This window comes from Microcaecilia unicolor, chromosome 3 (assembly GCF_901765095.1).
Source record: "Microcaecilia unicolor chromosome 3, aMicUni1.1, whole genome shotgun sequence".
NCBI lineage: Eukaryota > Metazoa > Chordata > Amphibia > Gymnophiona > Siphonopidae > Microcaecilia > Microcaecilia unicolor.
In genome coordinates, this window is record NC_044033.1 from 338,377,270 (window position 1) to 338,396,630 (window position 19,361).

General features: G+C 43.2%; 1 protein-coding gene across 1 annotated transcript in view; it reads left to right on the plus strand.

Annotated features, from left to right (window-relative positions):
- The window catches only part of AHI1 (Abelson helper integration site 1), a 683,164-nt gene that overhangs the window by 146,632 nt on the left and 517,171 nt on the right, over positions 1-19,361 (plus strand). The window contains 2 exon segments of the mRNA XM_030195101.1: positions 3,538-3,731; positions 8,349-8,556. Of these exon segments, the coding sequence (XP_030050961.1) occupies positions 3,538-3,731; positions 8,349-8,556 (402 nt within the window).

Sequence of the window (19,361 nt, forward strand, 5' to 3'; positions counted from 1 at the left end):
CAAATACATAAATAATATTGACCCCTAAGGAAATAAAGAAGCTGTTCAAAAGCTGTTAAATAGCTCTTCTTGGAGAAAAAATGTTTTGTAAAAGAAAATAGTAATACATTCATTAAGGCCTTTGATCCTTGTGGACTAATTGCATTGTGGCAGGCGTGTGGGGTGTCTGTGGCATAGATTCAGCAACATGAAGGCAGTCTCATGAGATTTAGAGGGACATAATCGAAAGGACGCCCAAGTTTTGCTGAGGACGTCCTTGCAAAACGTCCCGGCGAAGGGGCAGTGAACCCGTATTATCGAAACAAGATGGGTATCCATCTTTTGTTTTGATAATACGGTCGGGGACGCCCAAATCTTGACATTTAGGTCGTCCTTAGAGATGGTCGTCCCTAGACTTGGTCATTTCTGATTTTCGGCGATAATGGAAACGAAAGACTCCCATCTCAGAAAAGACCAAATGCAAGCCCATTGGTCATGGTAGGAGCCAGCATTCGTAGTGCACTGGTCCCCCTGACATGCCAGGACACCAGCCGGGCACCCTAGGGGGCACTGCAGTGGACTTCATAAATTGCTGCCAGGTACATAGCTCCCTTACCTTGTGGGATGAGCCCCCCCCCACAAAACCCACTACCCCCCACTGTACACCACTACTATAGCGCTTACAGGTGAAGGGGGGCACCTATATGTGGGTACAGTGGGTTTTGGAGGGCTCACATTTACCACCACAAGTGTAACAGATGACGGGGGGGATGGGCCTGGGTCCGCCTGCCTGAAGTGCACTGCATCAGTGGCATAGGAAGGAGGAGGGGGCGGTAAGGCACTCTTGCTATGGCACTGCAGTGCACCCACTGAAACTGCTCCAGGGACCTGCATACTGCTGCGATGGACCTGAATATGACATTTGAGGCTGGCATAGAGGCTGGCACGAAATATTTTTAAAGAATTTTTTTGAGGGTGGGAGGGGGTTAGTGACTACTGGGGGAGTAAGGGGAGGTCATCCCCGATTCCCTCCGGTGGTCATCTGGTCAGTTCATGCACCTTTTTGTGCCTTTGTCGTAAGAAAAACAGGACCAGGTAAAGTCATCCAAATGCTCGTCAAGGACGCCCTTTTTTTCCATTATGGGTCGAGTAAGCTCATGTGTTAGGCACGCCCAAGTCCCGCCTTCGCTACGCCTCCGACATGCCCCTGTGAACTTTGGTTGTCCCCGCGACAGAAAGCAGTTGGGGACGCCCAAAATCGGCTTTCGATTATGCTGATTTGGACGACTCTGTGAGAAGGATGCCCATCTTCCGATTTGTGTCGAAAGATGGGCGTCCTTCTCTTTCGAAAATAAGCCTGCATGAGGCTACAATATATAATTCTCCTACTTACTCACAAGGCTTTTTACACTGGTGTGCTACTTATGTGTGTCTTCACTGCTTTCCTTTATATTCCTGTTTTTTCTTTTTTTTACATTTGTACCCCGTGCTTTCCCACTCATGGCAGGCTCAATGCGGCTTACATGGGGCAATGGAGGGTTAAGTGACTTGCCCAGAGTCACAAGGAGCTGCCTGTGCCTGAAGTGGGAATCAAACTCAGTTCCTCAGTTCTCCAGTACCAAAGTCCACCACCCTAACCACTAGGCCACTCCTCCACTCCTTGATCTTCACTTAGATCTTCCAATTCCAACCTTCTTGTCAAATCTACTTCAAGATACGTTTAGATTTTTCCTGCTTCACAGGCTTTTGCTGTGTTGCTTCCTCATTTGGAATTCGTTGGCTGTTAATTACCACCTGGAACCAATGGGAAAGAAGTCCGTGATGGTTCTTTTTCTGGGAAAGAAATTTAAGTCAGTGATGGCTTTTTTCCTGGGCTTTCACCTAACCCTGCGATCAGCTGTCTCCTTGTATCTTATGATCTGCTGTTCTCTCAAGTCTATTGTGTTTCATCTTTATGGTTATTTCTTGGTTTTTGTGCTACACTCACTTCCCTCTCTTGTTTCATGTTAGTGCTCCGTAGTCAGAAGACATTTTGTCGTTTGTTGATCTGCAATCTGTTTGCTGGTTCTGTACACTAACATAAGTGTTGCCATATTGGGACAGACTGAAGGTCCATCAAGCCCAATATCCTTTTTCCAACAGTGGCCAATCCAGGTCAAAAGTACCTGGCAAGATCCCAGAACAATAAAACAGATTTTATGCTGCTTATCCTAAAAATAAGCAGTAGATTTTCCCAAGTCCATATTCATAATGGCTTATAGACTTTTCTTTGCTAAGCTAACTGCTTTTATCACATTCTCTGGCAATGAATTTCAGAGTTTAATTGCACGTTGAGCGAAGAAGTATTTTCTCCTGTTTGTTTTAAATTTACTACTACTGGAAAGCGTAAACAAGTGATTCAACTCTGCCTGTTCCACTCCACTCAGTATTTTATAGAACTCTGTCATATTTCCCCTCAGCCATCTCTTCTTCAAGCTGAAAAGCCCTAACTACTTTAGCCTTTCCTCATAGGGAAGTTGTCCCCTCCCCGTTATCATTTTTGTCACCCTTCTCTATACCTTTTCTAATTATTTCATTTTTGACATGCGGCGACCAGAATTACACACTGTATTCGAGGTGCGGTTGCATCATGGAGCAATATAAAGGCATTATAATATTCTCATTTTTGTTTTCCATTCCTTTCATAATAATTCCTAATATTTTATTGCTGTCTTAGCCGTCGCTGCACACTGATCAAAGGGTTTCAATGTATCATTAATGATGACATCTAGATCCTTTTCCTGGGCGGCGATTCCTAATGTGGGACCTTGCATCACAGAGCTATAGTTTGGGTTCCTCTTTCCCAAATGCATCACTTTGCACTTGCTCACATTAAATGTAAGCCGCATTGAGCCTGGGAAAATGTGGGATACAAATGCTGTAAATAAATAAATGTCTTCTGCCATTTGAATGCCAAGTCTCCTAGTGTCATAATGTTCTGTAGGAATTTTTCACAATCCTCTTGCAACTTAACAATGTTGAATAACTGTGTCATCAGCAAATGTAATTATTTTACTAGTTATTCCCATTTCTAGATCATTTATAAATGTTAAAAAGCAGCGGTCCCAGTACAGACCAATGGGGAACCCCACTATGTACCCGTCTAATTGAGAATACTGACCATTTAACCCTACTCTCTCTTTTTTATCTTTAAACAGTTTTTAATCCACAATAAGACAGTACTTCCTATCCCATGACTTTCTAATTTTGCTCAGGAGTCTTTCATGAGGTACTTTATCAAATGCCTTTTGAAAATCCAGGTACATAATTTTAACTGGCTCACCTTTATCCATATGTTTATTTGCCCCTTCAAAGAAATGTAGTAGATTGGTGAGTTTTGTTTTATTTTTTTGCAAATGATGGTATATCCAATGTGAAAATAAATATGGTAAGAGAGCCATGTTTTTATTCCTGTCTGATACCATTCTGAAATTTTTGAAATGGCTGTAGTTACATTTGTGATACTCTTAAGATGTTTGAGGAATTTGATAACTGATCATAATATGTTTCTTTTTGCAGTGCTATGTCCATCTCTGAACTGCAGGGTGAACCTATAGAAGAACCCAGAATCTCTCAAACGAAGTCAGCAGGCAAGGTGCTTTCTTTGGACTGTATGCAAGGAGAAGAAAAAAATGCAGAGGAACGAAGGCCTGAAGAAGATGTGGATCAGCAGAAAAGTAAATCGAAGAAATTAAAAAAGAAACCTAAAAAAGGTTGGAATAACAAAATGTTTCAGTTTGCATAGTTGTTTTCTTAGTGAAATGTTCATTTTATGAAATGTTTAACAACCAAGAGCACTGAATATGGATTCATAGTTGACCCTCTGTTGCAGAAATCACAGCTAAATATAAAAAAAAAAAAAGATTTTTCTTAGTGAATGCAGATTACAGCAATTGATATAAAACAATAGGAAATATGTCCACAGTGTTAGAAAAATTAGTCCTAGAGCAGTTGAATGATTTTGTGGAGAATAAACAAATTCTGTTTGAGTGCTGCATTTGATACTATTTCCCACTCCAAGCTACTTGATTTGATGTACAAGAAAGGGATTTGTTGTTTGTTATACTTCAAATCTTATTTTTGTAATTATGTACAATTTGTACAATGGAATCAAGTCTTCCCTCTCTAGGAAATTGAAGAGGGGAGTACCACAGGGTTCACTCCTCTCTCCTGTGCTTTTTAATTTATACCTTGCACCTCTGGCCGAATTTCTCAAAAATTTGGAGAAATTCTAATTTTATGACTATGTGGCTAGTGCTGCAGGGTAAAGTAATTCCATTAAAAGAGGATATTGTCACCTTGGAGTTTCATTGTGACAAATCCTTGAAGTTTGAAAACATATTAGTAATGTTGTAAAATTATGATTTGTCAATTGAAATTAAATTACTCATGCATTTGTAATGAGCAGACTTGATTACTGTAATTCGCTGTTTCAGGGGCTGACCAAGATCAGTTCAAACAGTCTCCAGTTGTGCTGGTCACGTGATGCAGTGCTCAGGAGCGGTTGTTAGGTGATCTGCTCCTGCCACCTCTTCATAAACCTAGCTCTTTGAGGTGATTTTGACCCCCAGATTTCTGGCTCACAATGACGGACAGGCTTTGCAACTTGCTTGGAGAGCTGTGTGTCCGGTTTGCCGAGGGTTATGGTCGCAAAAGCACCCCAAAAGGACAGAGATAAGGGCAAACTCCATGAAGATAAAATGGCGATGCCTGCTAGTCTCACAAGCTCGTCTGTCAGATCGGTGTGGGTGGCGGTGGTGGCAACTGAGGTGACTGGGGCTACAGAGACCATACTTGATAAGCGCTAAGCCCCATCAATGCCAAATTGGAGCGGCTCCAGGGTAATATGCAAGTTGCAAGTTTCAGCTTAGCCAAGACCTGGAAGCTTTTCAACAGTGGACTGGGAACTTGGAGGACTGCGTGATGAAAATGGAGGATGTCAGGCTCGCCTTCAAAAAGTGCTGGCTGATTATGAAGAGAAATTAGAGGATCTTGAAAATAGATTCAGAAGTTGTTAGGGATACTTTATCAGGTTGCTTGATCCTGTGAGGGATAATTTCTCTTCCTCTGATACTCTTCCGCTGTTATCACCCAAAGACTCCTCCATATCCCTACAGCCAGTATTGTGGAGAGGATCATTATCATCTTCAAGGGGAAGTGACTTTGGTTGATATATGGAGGGTTGTTAGGGGTTTAGAGGATCTCCTTTCTGGTTCAGTTTCTCAGTTAATGTGAATTTCCCTTTCAAGTGGTGTCCACGGTGAGTGCCATGGACCAGAAATTTGCTGGAATAGAAGATTGTTTGACATCTATAGAGATTAAATGGGGACATTATAGAATGTTGTATACTCTGGCATTAAGGATAGCCATTTTTTTCATAAGCAGCTTGAAGCTATGGAGAATCAGGCTAGAAATAGGAACTTGAGAATATTGAATTTTCCAGCTTGTTCATTGCTGTCTTCTGAAATTCTGTTCCGGAAATACTTGAAAGAAGTCTTGGTAATACCAGAATCTGATACTATCTTAATTTCTCTGTGCTATTATATGCCCTCTATAAAATAGACTCGCTATATGCTTGTATGTTTAGCACAAGCCCATCAACTGATACCTTGTAGACTTTATACTTTCGGGCTTAGAAGACCTCAGTTTAACGGAGTCATAGTGCTCACATCGCTTTTGGCACCACTCTCCAATAGTCACTGGTCTTCAAGTATGTTTTTTTTTATTATATATTTTTTCTTTATGTATATGTTTTGTATTTTTTAAAGAGTTTCTTTTTTCAACCTTCCAATACTCAATTGTATTGCAACTTTCAAGCACAAACACTTAATGCAAGTTAGTACTTCAAAAAGCATTTAGCTTAATTAATTAATTAATTTATTTATTTGTTGCATTTGTGTCCCACATTTTCCCACCTATTTGGAGACTCAATGTGGCTTACAGTAATCTCTTATCAAGGGGATATCATGTCCAACACGACATCATGTTTCACCGTTTGGCTACTTCAAGGCTTTGTGCCTGTCTCAGTGTTACCACATACTACATTGGTAAAGAATGTGGTAACACAAGTTGTGATGCAGTATGTTTTTTTTTTGTAAATTGTTTTTCCTTTCATTGTAAACTGCTTTAAAACTTAATATATTAAGCGGTATATCAAGCTCAATAAATCAAATCAAATTAGTCCAAAATTGTTCCTAAAGCTAGATATAAGTACCTTCCAATGTTGGGAGGATATGGACCTGGTTGCTTGGGTCAGCTGCTTGATGATACAACCTCACCTAATTTTAAGAGCGTGTAGGGATAGTACTTATTAAAGCCCAGAGATTATTTTTCCATTATCTTTAACTTTTTTCATTTTCTTGGCATGTAGGAAGTGTAGAAAGACTTGATAAAGGGAAGAAGTAACGTCACCGTGAGGATATGGCAGCTTGATTCTGAAGCTCCGTTGGAGCGGGTTTAGAAAATACGCTACACTTGTTTAAATCGTGCTGATACTAGGTCTAGTAAAGTCCTAGACTTACAGATGGCAGCAAGGAAGAAACTTGACAAATACAAATTTTCGGCGGAGAAGCGAGGCAGCAGAAGCAGGCGAGGCTCCGTTCCAAGATGGCAGACGAAGATTCGGATTCTGAGCTTGACCATGCGGAGCTGCTGGAAAGTGACACTGAACTTACTAAAAAAAGATGTCGCTGGCTGGTTCAAGGATTTAAAGGCTGATCTGGGAGCAGTGAGAGAGGATATTCAAGCAGCGTTTTCGGAGCTGCGGGGAGAGGTGAGAGATATTGACATTCGTCAAGAACTAATTGAAGAGCGGATGGATGGGTTCGCTGATGAGGTGCAAGCAGAGCTAAAAGTGGAATGCAAAAAGCAGGAAGACATACACTTTGTAATAGTCTGCCAAAACCCCCGCACTAGATCACATGTCCACCAAATATGAAACACACAGGAACTGGAAACACTACAGGAAAGAAGAACAATGCAAGGTGAAAGAACAGACAGGAGCCAGCTCAGAAGCTGACCATCGGGAATAAGACTATTGTGCTACTTTGAAGATTTCTCATCATTTTTCAGAAACATTCTGCGAAAGAGACTCCTGATGCAGGCCTAACGGCCGAAACACAACGTTGTGACGAGTCTTCATACTTCAAATAAACTTTCTCATTTAATGTACATCTTCCTGTCTTTGGTATCCTTGGTCGCTCTCCCACTTGTTTTTTTTTTTGTACTGGGATACAAATGTAACGAACAAATAAATACATAAATTTGTGGTGGGTGTACCCAGTTGTTCAGAAGTACTGCTTTAAACAGATTGGGGACAATTCTGTAACTTGGTTCCTCCAGTTAGGCACGTTAATGCTGCATGCTGAGCAGTAATTCTGTAATGACACCTATGCACTAAGATGGCCTTATTAGAATAGTAGCATAAATTTGAATTGGGTTTGTATTCATATTTATTCTTTGCCTGATTTCATTATGATATGTAATTAGAACCCCCTCGGTGGGCCTTTTACAAAGGCATGCTAGCGTCTTTAGTGCGTGCTAAAAATAAGCATATGCTAAAAGCTAGAGATGCATGTATATATATATATATATATATTTTTTTTTTTTTCATATTCCATGTGGGTGTCTCTAGCATTTAGCACACACTAAAAACGCTAGTGCTCCTTTGTAAAAGGAAGACCAACCGTTGATCTGCTGTGTTCAGTTGAGACTGAGGGACTGAGAGACATCAGTTGGTCAGTTGACTCCTATGAAAGTATGGCTGTTTTGGGCATGCTTAAAGGGGAATGATCAGAGGGGAACCTCCCTTTAGAGCTCCTTTGGGACAACTTTGGACTGATTTTGCAGTTATTTTGAGTTTTCTTCCTGTGGGATTGGAGTGCATGGCTATAGAAGTCTCTTTCCAGGTTGAGTTTTATGGTTTCTAAGTGCTCATTTGCACTTCAATAAGGGTAAGAAGAAAATAAATATAGTAATAAAAATAAAAGTCCCAGCTGTTTCATGTTACTCAAACACTTTATAACTCATCAGTTTTGGACTAACTCCAAGTGTACTCAGCTTCATTGAGTTTTTTGTTATGTGAAACAGTGTCAAAGACTTAACTAAAATTGTAAAAAAAATCACCTCCAGCTTTCTCATCTGCATGACTCCTGAGCCAATCTTGTCAGAAACTGTGTGGTACTGGAAGAAACTTCCAGCTTTCAAGCATTTTTTTCATGTTTTAATAGGCTTGGCATATAGATAGTATAATCATCATATACTTACTAGATGTAATTTTGGAGATTTTAAAAATGAGCCTTTCTAACTGCATCCAATTTCTGTGTTTGCAGATATAGATGATACCACAAAAACTGATGCAGAAAATTCACAGGAAATGACTCCAGGCAAATCCAGCTATGTGGTTTATGATACGTTAGTGCTGGGAGTTAATATTCATCGAACTGATAAGCTGAAAACAGATATCATGGTATCACATCCTATGGTCAAAATCCATGTGATTGATGAAAGAACTGGGTTATATGTTAAAAAAGAGAATAGGTAATCATACGTATTCAAAAAAATTTTTCAGTATGTAAAGTGAGTTAGCTGGGCTGTACCAGCTGAATATTGACCTTTAGTATTCAGCCAGACAGATATTCATGTTTCCAAGAATATGCTTAGTGCAGGGTCATAAACCAAAGACAGTGGAATGGGTTGGGTTGCTGGGCCATGGCACCACCAACATTTTGTTAAGAAAGCAACTGGAGAGCTTGTGGGTGGGACTAGTTTGATTTGTTTGGCTCTTCCAACTAGAAAGGTATTCTTCTGCCCTTGAATAAACATTTTTTTGGAAATATAATATAATGTAGAGTTCTCATAGCTGATAACAAAAAAGAAAAAAAAAGAAAACATGGAATATTTGTAAGTTATGGTAGTTTAGATCAACAAAATTCATGGTGCAGTACATGAACTTCCCAGACGACTAAGATCCTGTCTCCCAATTGGATTGAAGGATTGAAGAAAGGAAGTATTTATAGTTGGAAAATATTGTGGGGCAGGAATTCCACAGTACATCTGTCATCCTACTGTAAATAGTCATTGATCAAAAGACAAAACACTGCATCTTCTTTCACTCTCCCTGACCCAAGTTGAACCTAGCAATGTCTTCCACCTGCATTTCCAAAAGAAAATCTGGTTTCAGTCCCCTTTTCTGCATGTTAGATTCAAAATTACACCAGCTTAACTGACACTGCACTAGATACTGTATATATTGGACTTAATTTAGTGTCAGGTTGGCCAATGCCGTTTTTTAAATTAGCATGCAGGGCCGGTCCTAGGGTTTATGGCGCCCTCCTGCAGCCTATTAGTCAGCGCCCCTACCCATCCAGGGGCGGGATCACTATGGCTCCGCCCTTACAGTAGTCACACCCCTTTTACTAGCCATGGCATCATTGAAAATATTACACCTGTCTTCCCTTCCCTCCTCTCCATCCATCCATCCATGTCCAACAATTCTCTCCCTGCCCTCCATCCATCTATCCATCCATATCCAGCAGTTCTCCTCTCCCCAGCTTCCCCCCTCCATCCATCCATATCCAGCTATTCTCCTCTCTCTCCCCTGCCCTCACCTCCATATCCAGCAATTTCTCCTCTCTCCCTGGGCCCTGCCCTCCCATCCATGTCCATCTTTGTCCATCGATGCTCCTCTCTCCCCTTCCCTCCTCTATCCATCCATATCCAGCAATTCTCCTCCCTCCCCTCCATGTCCAGCAATTTCTCCTCTCTCCCTGGGCCCTACCCTCCCATCCATGTCCATCGATCAATGCTCCTCTCTCCCCTGCCCTCCTGCTCCCATGTCCACCTGCCTGCCCTCTTCTCTGGTTTAAATCTTGTGTTTAAATTTACCTCCGACGTTGTAGCAGGTGCGCAGCGTCAATGAAAGCGCTGCTGCCGACGTCTCCCAGCCTTCCCTTCACTCGTTCGTTCCCTCAGTGTCCTGCCTTCTTCTGACGTCATTTCCTTGCGTGGGCGGGACACTGAGAGGGAACGAACAAGTGAAGGGAAAGCTAGAGAAGTCGGGCAGCAGCGCTTTCACTGACGCTGCGCAGCTGCTGCGACGTCGGAGGTAAATTTAAATACAAGATTTAAATGCCCCAGGGCGGCGTGAGTACTGCAGCAGGAAACCGAAGGCAGGGCTGCTGTCGGGGTCCAGGAGCTGAGGTAAGCGGCGAGGGTAAACATGGCGTGGTGGCGCCCTCCAGAGGTCGGCGCCCTCCTGCCATGCTTACCTCACTTACTGGGTTGGACCGGCCCTGTTGGCATGTCTTGGGCATGAGGGACATATTCTCCTTCCTGTTTTTGATTTTTCTGTGGTGGCCCTTCAGTGACAAAAGGATGAGTCTGGGAGGGAAGAAATTGTACAGAAGGCCGTCTATACTCTTTGAGGGGAGAGAGGGTGGACTGGTAACTAGACAGTTTTTATGGAAGAAATGTTAAGAGGACATCACTGAGTTCAAGGAGCTCAGGTTTTCTTTTGCTGGGTTTGGGGTTGGGAGAGACATCCAGGTTTGGGTGGGGTGAGGCGCTTCCTTATTTGATTCAGCAGATTTCATATCCAGGGATCTGGATACTTAACTCCTTGATTAGACAGCTAAATCCCTTTCAAAATAGTCCTTTTTATGTGTATTCTTTTTCCTTCTTGCAGTGTCACGCAATCAGTTTTCTAAAGAATGCTCTATGAAACATGTACCTGTTTCTTTAATGTAGTACGTTCGCAAAAGCCTACAGTGCTGTTTTGCCAGAGTTTTTCATGTTTGGTATGTTTCCTGTTTTCCTGTCTAGAAGTTGCTAGAAACTAAATTCGTGATCCCACGTTGTACGTTTCAAAACTCTGTGGGCAGACACTTGTGGTTGCCATGTTAATCTACTGGGATATATGGAAATAAGGGTCAATGAACAAGCTGTAGGTGATATATTTAATCAGTCCAATAAAAAGATATGTTTGAGAAAGTTTTGAGTTATTCTCTCTTCATCAGGTCGGTGAAGAAACTGTGCAGTTTCAGTAGAACAAAGTTATTTAGGTCTTAGGTTGTCTGCATATGTCATTACAGTTCAGAGAAAGGGGATATGGGATAAAGAAAGGTGATGAAATAGTAAAGTATTTGTTCCGTGGTGTGATGAAGAAAGCTTGTTAAAAATACATTGTTAATCCAGTGAAAATATTTTACTTATAAATTGTTGTTGACTTGTATTTCCACCTCTGGCATATCTAGAGAAAAATATTTGGAGTGGCAGCAAGGGGGCAAACCAGACTGACATATCTACACATTGTGTCCACCCCTACAGCATGCTTCCCGCTCCCCTTTATATAAAGACATTACAAGAAAAAAAAAATCCCAAAACCTAGTCAATAAAGAAACTCCTGACCACTTTGAATCTATCAGTAAAGCTACCATTACAATTTCTCAATAGGCTCTTTAAACCTATATAATGAAATATGGAGTCAGTACTGTGGGCTAGATTCTTTCTGTGGCACCAAAAAACTCGGCACTGAAAAATGTGTTATTCTATAAGCCACGCTTAAAATTAGGCACAGTTTATAGAATAGTGCTCTTTGGAGCGCGAGACACACTCCAGTGTGCATGTTCGAGTACCTTCCTGCCTGCCACGCGAACTCAGGACCAACAGTCTATTTGTTTCCTCAGTGAGGAGAGGAAGCATTTTCTTCCTCTCTCCACACAGCTCCTGGTTTGGTTCTTACCAGAGTTTCTTTTTGTGCCTTTTTGGTTCCTTTTCTTTACTTATGTGCCTCGTTCGGGTTCCTTTTCTTTCCATTTGATTTTTTTTTCTTTTACTTTTTCTCTTCTTTTCCTTGGCTTGAGCGCTGATTGGATTTTGCTCTTCATTTTCTCTGGGTCTTAATTCTTTCCGGGGACACCATCGACTCTCCCCTTTTTCTGTTGGAAGCTGCTTTTGGTATGGCAACATATCCCTTCTGTATTCTGCCTCTTCAGATTCATGCCAGAATCCAGTTAGTCAAAGTGGCTCACAAGCAACTCTTTTTGGTACCGTCCCTAGGACCGACTGTTTTTGGCATTGGCCTGGAGCGTGAGACTTCACCTCATCCTCATCGGTGCCAAGGGAAGTCTGTATGGAGCATCGATGTCGATACTTCAGACCACAGTTGGCGTCAAGGATTGACATTGGCACCAAGGCTTCTTGCCCACGTCAGTGTTGAGAATCAGCATCAGTCTCCTTTGGTGCCTCCGAAGCACTACAGCGTTTGGTCCTCGAGGGGTCTCGATGCCAGGAGACCTTCCAATTACTGCTACTGCATTAGTCTCTGAGCATCAGGACCCTTCTCCTTCAACTGTCTGGTCTTCGAAGTGCGTCGGCGTCAAGGGTGCTTGCGCCAGCCATGCTTCTCCTCTCCACCCCGTATGGCCCTCAGGCTTTGGTAAGGTTTCACTGCTTCAGCAGTTTGTCTCTACGCTGACGCTCCAACTGCTTCAGTGTCGCTATGAGCACATTTGCTGGGCTTGTTTTCTTCATAGAGCATCGGTGTTGAAGGTTCTTGTGCTTGCGTGCCTCTTGACATCTGAGGCTTGGTCCCTGGACTCTGGACTGGTTTTGTTCACATTGGCGTCAGAGGTGCTTGTGCCTGCCACGTTTTTTGAGTCAGCCCCTACATGGTCCTCGTCTTACGGTGGGCATCTGCCACTAGTGCTGCTTATGGCACTGGCATTGACTGCTATCTGCATCGATCGACATCAACGCTAGCAGTTTTTATACAACTTGAGGCTGGAGCCCAATCTTCGATGCCCCTCTCGGGATCATGCTTCTTCTTGGTCAAGGGGGACTCAGTCTCAGCCTCAGGGCCGGTCTTAGGCAGGGGCGACAGGAGCGGTCGCACAGGGCCTCACGCCTCCATGGGCCCCGCGGTGCTTCCTTTCGCTCCCTGCCATATCGTCGCTCAGCTGCTTTCCTTCCAGCCAACCTGCGTATAAGAAATCGCAGCAGCAGCAGCGAAAAAGCAGGCTCACCTCTAGCCTTTAAGCCTTCCCCTTCTCTCTCAGCGTGCACTGATGCAATTTCCTGTTTCTGGTTTCCATGAAGGTGGCACAATGTGCAGTTTGAGAAAGAAGGGACGGCTTAAAGGCTAGAAGCGAGCCTGCTTTTTTGCTGCGACTTTTTAAACACAGGGCGGCTGGAAGGAAAGCAGGTGAGGAAAACTGAGGACACAGATGGGGCTGGGACTGGGGTAATATGGGTTGGGACCTTAAACGGGGGGGGGGGGGGGGCACAAAAGGGGGGTAAGTTAAGTTGGGGGCTGGGGAGGGCAGAGGAGAATCGCTGGACATGGATGGGATGGGAGGGCAGGGGACAGAGGAGAATCACTGGATGTGGATGAGAGGGGAGGACAGGGGGCAAAGGAGAATCGCTGGGCATGGATGGGTGGGGAGGGCAGGGGAGAGAGGAGAGTTGTTGGGCATGGATGGATGGAGGGGAGGGCAGGAGAAATGCTGGACATGGATGGAGGTGAGGGAAGAAAGGAAGGAGATGCACATGGATGGAGGGGAGGGGAGAGAGGAAAATCACTGGATGTGAATGAGAGGGGAGGACAGGGAGCAAAGGAGAATCACTGGGCATGGATATTTGTTACACATTTGCTTTGGCAACTTCTCTCCCATTGGAGCTAGTCAAATCACTTCACTTCGCCAGCTGGCCAAGCGGCAGACGGTGTCACCAGTTCTGGATCATGTACCATTTCTTGCTGCAGCTTCCAGCATTTCTACCTGTAGTGCGACCGCGTGGTCCCTTGTGACTGCATCTCTCTGACTTTGTATGTTCAGTGGAAGCTGGTGGCTGCCAAGTGCTGGAGAGAGAACCCTTTCAGAACACAGGTGGAGAGGATCGCTGACCTCATCAAGACCTCTGCAGCCTTCTACATCTTTTTTAGTTTAATATGAGTTAGCTCGGTGGAGATTCACCTCAGTGTCTTCAGTGTTTTCTCTTCTTTGTGTAAGGGATATGCCTTTTTACACCTCTGTATCTGTTTGAGACCTCTGCATCAGTATCCCCATTTGATAAGCGCTGTTTTTATGCTGCTTATTTTCTTGTTGATGGGAATTCTTGACCTGAACTGGTTTGTTTCTGATGGCTGTTCCATCGGCTTGCTAGGACAACAACCTTTGGCAGTTTCTTTCTTTCATCGTAATGGAATGGTTCTCAGCATGCACCTTAGATTATTACTACCTTGGGTTGTGTTGGGGCTCGATCTACATTAGTTACTTCTCTTGCCTCAGTCCTTTTCACCGATTCATGCACATGGCAGGCACGTATTTCACTCATTGGACTGCAAGTGAACATTGGCCTATCCTTGATATGACCTCAGCGCCACAGGCTATCGCCTCAGCATTTAGTTTCCTTCACTTCAACAGGATGTGGGTCACCATCGGGGAATGCAACATGTTTGGCTGCTTCATTATTTTTCTTTTCCTTACACTCAGACTGGGCTACCATGGATAATCCTCTTCAGACTTGCAGTGTCGGAGCCATGACTGAATCATTCCCTTCTATTAGGCAGCTTGGCTAGGCTAGGCTGCTGTGTTCCCTTCGTTCCATACATCTCGTTCCTGTTCTAAGTAGCATGCTTGTGCAGCATTCTCTTCAATTCTCTAGTATCCAGTCAGCATATTTTCATACGTTTTTCAAACAATTGCAAATCAATACATATATATTACTCTTCCTCTTCAACACAAGTGATTTAGCAAAGCAGTTGTATACATAATTTTCTTAAAGTGACCTCAGTGATGTTCACCACCCACCACCCTTATAGGATTTACATAGGGGTGTATCCGAACATCTGCTTCTTCATCGGTACACTAGTCTTTATATTAGCGCCAGCTCTGGGGGTTGGGGTTGGTCCTTGAGACAGCTCGTGGGATCGAGCGAAACATGTCGGACAACAGTACCCCTGAGTCCGACTAAATAAGATAAGTAACGATCTCTAAGTGAATAAATTATAAGAAATAAAAAGAACTAATAAGTTGTAAAAATAAAAAGTATATTAGTGTACCGATGAAGAAGCGGATGTTCGGATACACCCCCATGTAAATCCTATAAGGATGGTGGGTGGTGAACATCACTGAGGTCACTTTAAGAAAATTATGCTTTGCTAAATCACTTGTGTTGAAGAGGAAGAGTAATATATATGTATTGATTTGCAATTGTTTGAAAAACGTATGAAGATATGCTGACTGGATACTAGAGAAATGAAGGTGATTTTGGATCACTACCAATTTAAGCCTTATAAATTTGCCATTTGTTGAGTATTGTGCAGCATTCCCGACGTATCCTTAGATTTTGATGAATAGTTATGCAATTTTACTTCGTGTTCTAGAATCCAACTCCACCCATCTAGGTCTGTTTTTATACTATTCCAGGCTTCACTTCTGACGATTTGCATGTGGTTACTGGTTTCTCTATGTTCTGACCTTGCTATTGCGAGGTGCAGTTCGTCATTGGTTGTTGTTCCTGGTGAGTCTGGTAGCTAGTATTCTCTGAGGTCAGCAGGCTATATATTCTCATATACTCTCCTACTTCCCCTTGGAGTCATCTTCAATGCTATAGTATTGCACTGTTGGTCTTGCATTTGTGTGGCGGGTGGGTAGGCACTCGCACTTGCACACTGTAGCGTGTCTCATGCTCCAAAGAGCTCTGTGACAAGCTTGATACAAGCTTGATACAGTGCAGGATCGCATTACCCAATTGTGAGTATATATAGCCTGCTGTCCTCAGAGAATACCTGCTACAGGTAAGTATCTTCGCTTTTCTCAGCAACCTCTTGGAATCTGAATGATAAATTTTACATACTCATTTAGTCATGATGCTAACATGTTGCTGTTAAACAACATTTAGTTATTTTAAGCTGTGGTGATGTTACTTATATTTTAGCGTTACTACCTACCGATTTTTGCCCATAAAACATGTTCAAGCTAAAACACAGTAAAATAACGTCATTCAAACGATTTTTGTCTTGGTGCACTGAAATACCTATCAGACAAGTTGATCAAATATGATCAACAAGGTGTTCTGTGTTCTTCTCAGTGCTGTTTGTGGGAACTTCTATCTCTGGAACCTGCGAGATTAGCATCTACTAGGAATATAACCTTTTGTTGTGTGGGGTCATATTTATGGAATTATTGACCCACTATTATTAGTAGTTCGTCTAGTTATTTGAGTTTCGTAAGATCTTGAGAACTTGGATTTTTAAGAATGCTTTTAATGATGTATAGGTTTTTCTAAATCTTTAAATATTTAGGGTTATGATTTGATTGTATAAAAAGTTGGATGGATATTTGTATTTATGATATGATTATCAAGTTGTGATTTTATATATACAGTGCAATCCGCTTAAGTGCAAGGGTCTGGGACCAAAGAAATACATGCAGTTAACCGGAGTGTGCACTTAACCGTTGTGACCCAAAACAGAAGCTTGACATCTGATAAACATATGTACAGTATTGTTTATTATATGTACAGTATACAGTCTCCGTTAACTGATGTTAGTCATAGTCCTCTGTACATTATTGTGTCTGTGAGTTCCATAGACTACGTCTGCCAGATGGTAAAAACTGTCATAGCACTGACATCCAGTGGCCTCCAGATAGGCCTGCATGGTGTTGAGACTCTCCAGCGCTCTTGCAAAAGTGACAGGAAGTTGTTGAATTTCGTCAGCATGTGCCTCGCTGCTCATTTCATCATCAGCCTTTGCCCTCGTGTAGGCGCATATCTGGACATCAGTGCTGTCGTCAGCTGTTTGTAGATCATAATCAACAGCTACATAGTGATGAAACTTCTCTTCAGTAACACCGGCTGGGATGTCAATAGCCTGTTCATCTGACGCGTTTGCAACAGCTGCATCTGTTTCGTCCCTCTCCACATCCCTAACAAAGCTTGCCCTCTTGTAGTATTTCATAATGGTTGCCTGTGTAACATGATTCCAGGCTTCTTTCTGCATATGTAGGGAATCCAACAGTGATAGATTACGAGCCAGTTCAACAGCACGTTTATCCTTGCCAGTCTGGTCATCCATAACGCTCATCAGATGACGTAGCACAAGAGCACAATATATAATGTTGTTTGAAATTGGCTATTATGCCCTGATCCAGAGGTTGGATCGGAGAGGTAGGTGTTTGGTGGCATGAAGACCACCTTGACGTTAGACAGCCTGACATCATCACTGCGTGCAGCACAATTATCACAACGCAACAAAATCTGACGCTTTTGTGCCTGCATTCTAGTGTCTAACTTCTTTAGCCACTGCTTCGAAATTTCCCCAATCCTCCACGAATTTGCATTAGCCTCGTATGACACAGGAAGTCGCTTAACATTCTTGAAGCAACGGGGCTGTTTTCTCTTTCCAGTGACGAGTGGTTCCAACTTCTCACTCCCATCCATATTGCAGCAAAGGAGGATCGTCAGTCGGTCCTTCGATGTTTTACTTCCTGTAGTTTTGGCTTGTTTGAATGCAAGTGTTCCATCAGGAATCGCTCGCCAGTAGGGACCATTTTCGTCAGCATTGAAAATGTCACAAGGTGCAAACTCGTTCAAGATGGTAGGAAGAACTGAAACAACCCAATTTTCAGCACCAAATTCATCAGCGTCTTGTTTTTCACCATTCCGTTTCTTGAATTTTATGTTGTTCCTCTCCTTCCATCTTTCCAACCATCCAACAGTGGCTTTGAATTCAGTTAGTCCAATACTTTCAGCTAGCTGATTAGCTTTCTCCATAAGCAGTGGACCATTGACAGGAAACTGTCTGCTCCTGACTTGAGAAAACCACCGAAGAAGAGCATCTTCTACCTCCTCAGCTTTTCCCGCCCATTTTCGTTTCCGTTGTGGATTTGTATTGTTTTGCCAATCTTCCAGAAGCTGGTCTTTTTGCTTCAAGATACGTGAAATTTGACTGGGATTGACACCATATTCTTTAGCGATAGATGCTTGACTTTGTTTGTTTTCTGATTTTTTTAAGAACGTATATTCATTCAGCCAGTGTTAGTCTTACAGTTGCGTGACGACGACTCCAGTGTACACTCGTAACAACATTCTTTCGCTTATTCTGCCTGTGGCAGTTAATCAACGAGATTTGAAATTTATCGCCCCTTTGTCACGCGCCAATCGGTTTCCATATTCCGTGCATACGCGGAGTCTTTCCTGCAGAGGAGTGGTCTTAAACCATGCATATAAGTGAATCTTGCACTTATCAGTGGTGCGCTAAACCGGTTTGTCCCCATAGAAATTGATGGCGCCAAAAATGGGACTCTCTTGGCTCCCTGCGGCCCGACTCAGCATGGAGTGGTGGCTCTTGGACAGCATGCTGCGGCGAGGAATGCTGCTGGCGCACCCCGATTGGTGCCTAGTGGTGACAGATGCCAGTCTGAAAGGCTGGGGCGCACATTGCAAGGGGAAGCATACCCAGGGTATATGGACACCTGAGGAGTCGGAGTGGACCATCAACCGCCTATTCTTACCGTGATAATTTTCTTTCCTTTAGTCTTAGCAGATGCAGCCATGATCCCTCCCTGTCTGAATGCTATCTGCTGTAAATCTATTTCAGGTTCTGTTCATGTTTCCGGGAGATTCTGGCCTTGGGAGAAAGTCTGAAAACAGTCATCAGGATTCTTGTTCAATTAAAGGAGGATGACTTAATTCCCTTCAGTTTCATGTTTTGGAGGATGAGTTTATTCCCTCCAGTTATGTCTCAGTGGAGGATGAGTTTATGCCCTCCGGGAGGATGTTTCATTCCCTCCATTCTGAGTTAATGCCCTTTGTTGTAGGGCAATCGTTCGCTGTGAGGAAAGGTCATGTTATTTCCATTGCGGTTTGCCATACTGCTTTGGAAGCTTCAAATACTGAAGAGAGGCAGTGGAGCAAGCTGGTATGAGGCACTGAAAAAAGTGTGCTCTCTATTTCCCTCTGCTGGTTAACTGCCACATATATATACCGTGTTTCCCCGAAAATAAGACAGTGTCTTATATTAATTTTTGCTCCCAAAGATGCACTAGGTCTTATTTTCAGGGGATGTCTTATTCGGGAGTAGTAGGGGGACTGTGGCGGTCGGGAACAGTATTGAAGTGGGGGGCGGTATCCTGCAGGAGTAGGGCGTGGCTCGCCTATCTGCCCCCAGTGAACGCAGGATTTGAGCGGAGCAGAGCCACCCTGGCCGGGCTGGGAATGGAGGAGGGGTATGCACTAGGGAAGGTAATGGAATGTGGGGCTGGGCTGCTCTGGCTGGGGGTCTCAGGAGGTTGTGAGAGGGCTTAGGGCGCAGGATCATCCCTACCGTATTACAAACTTTA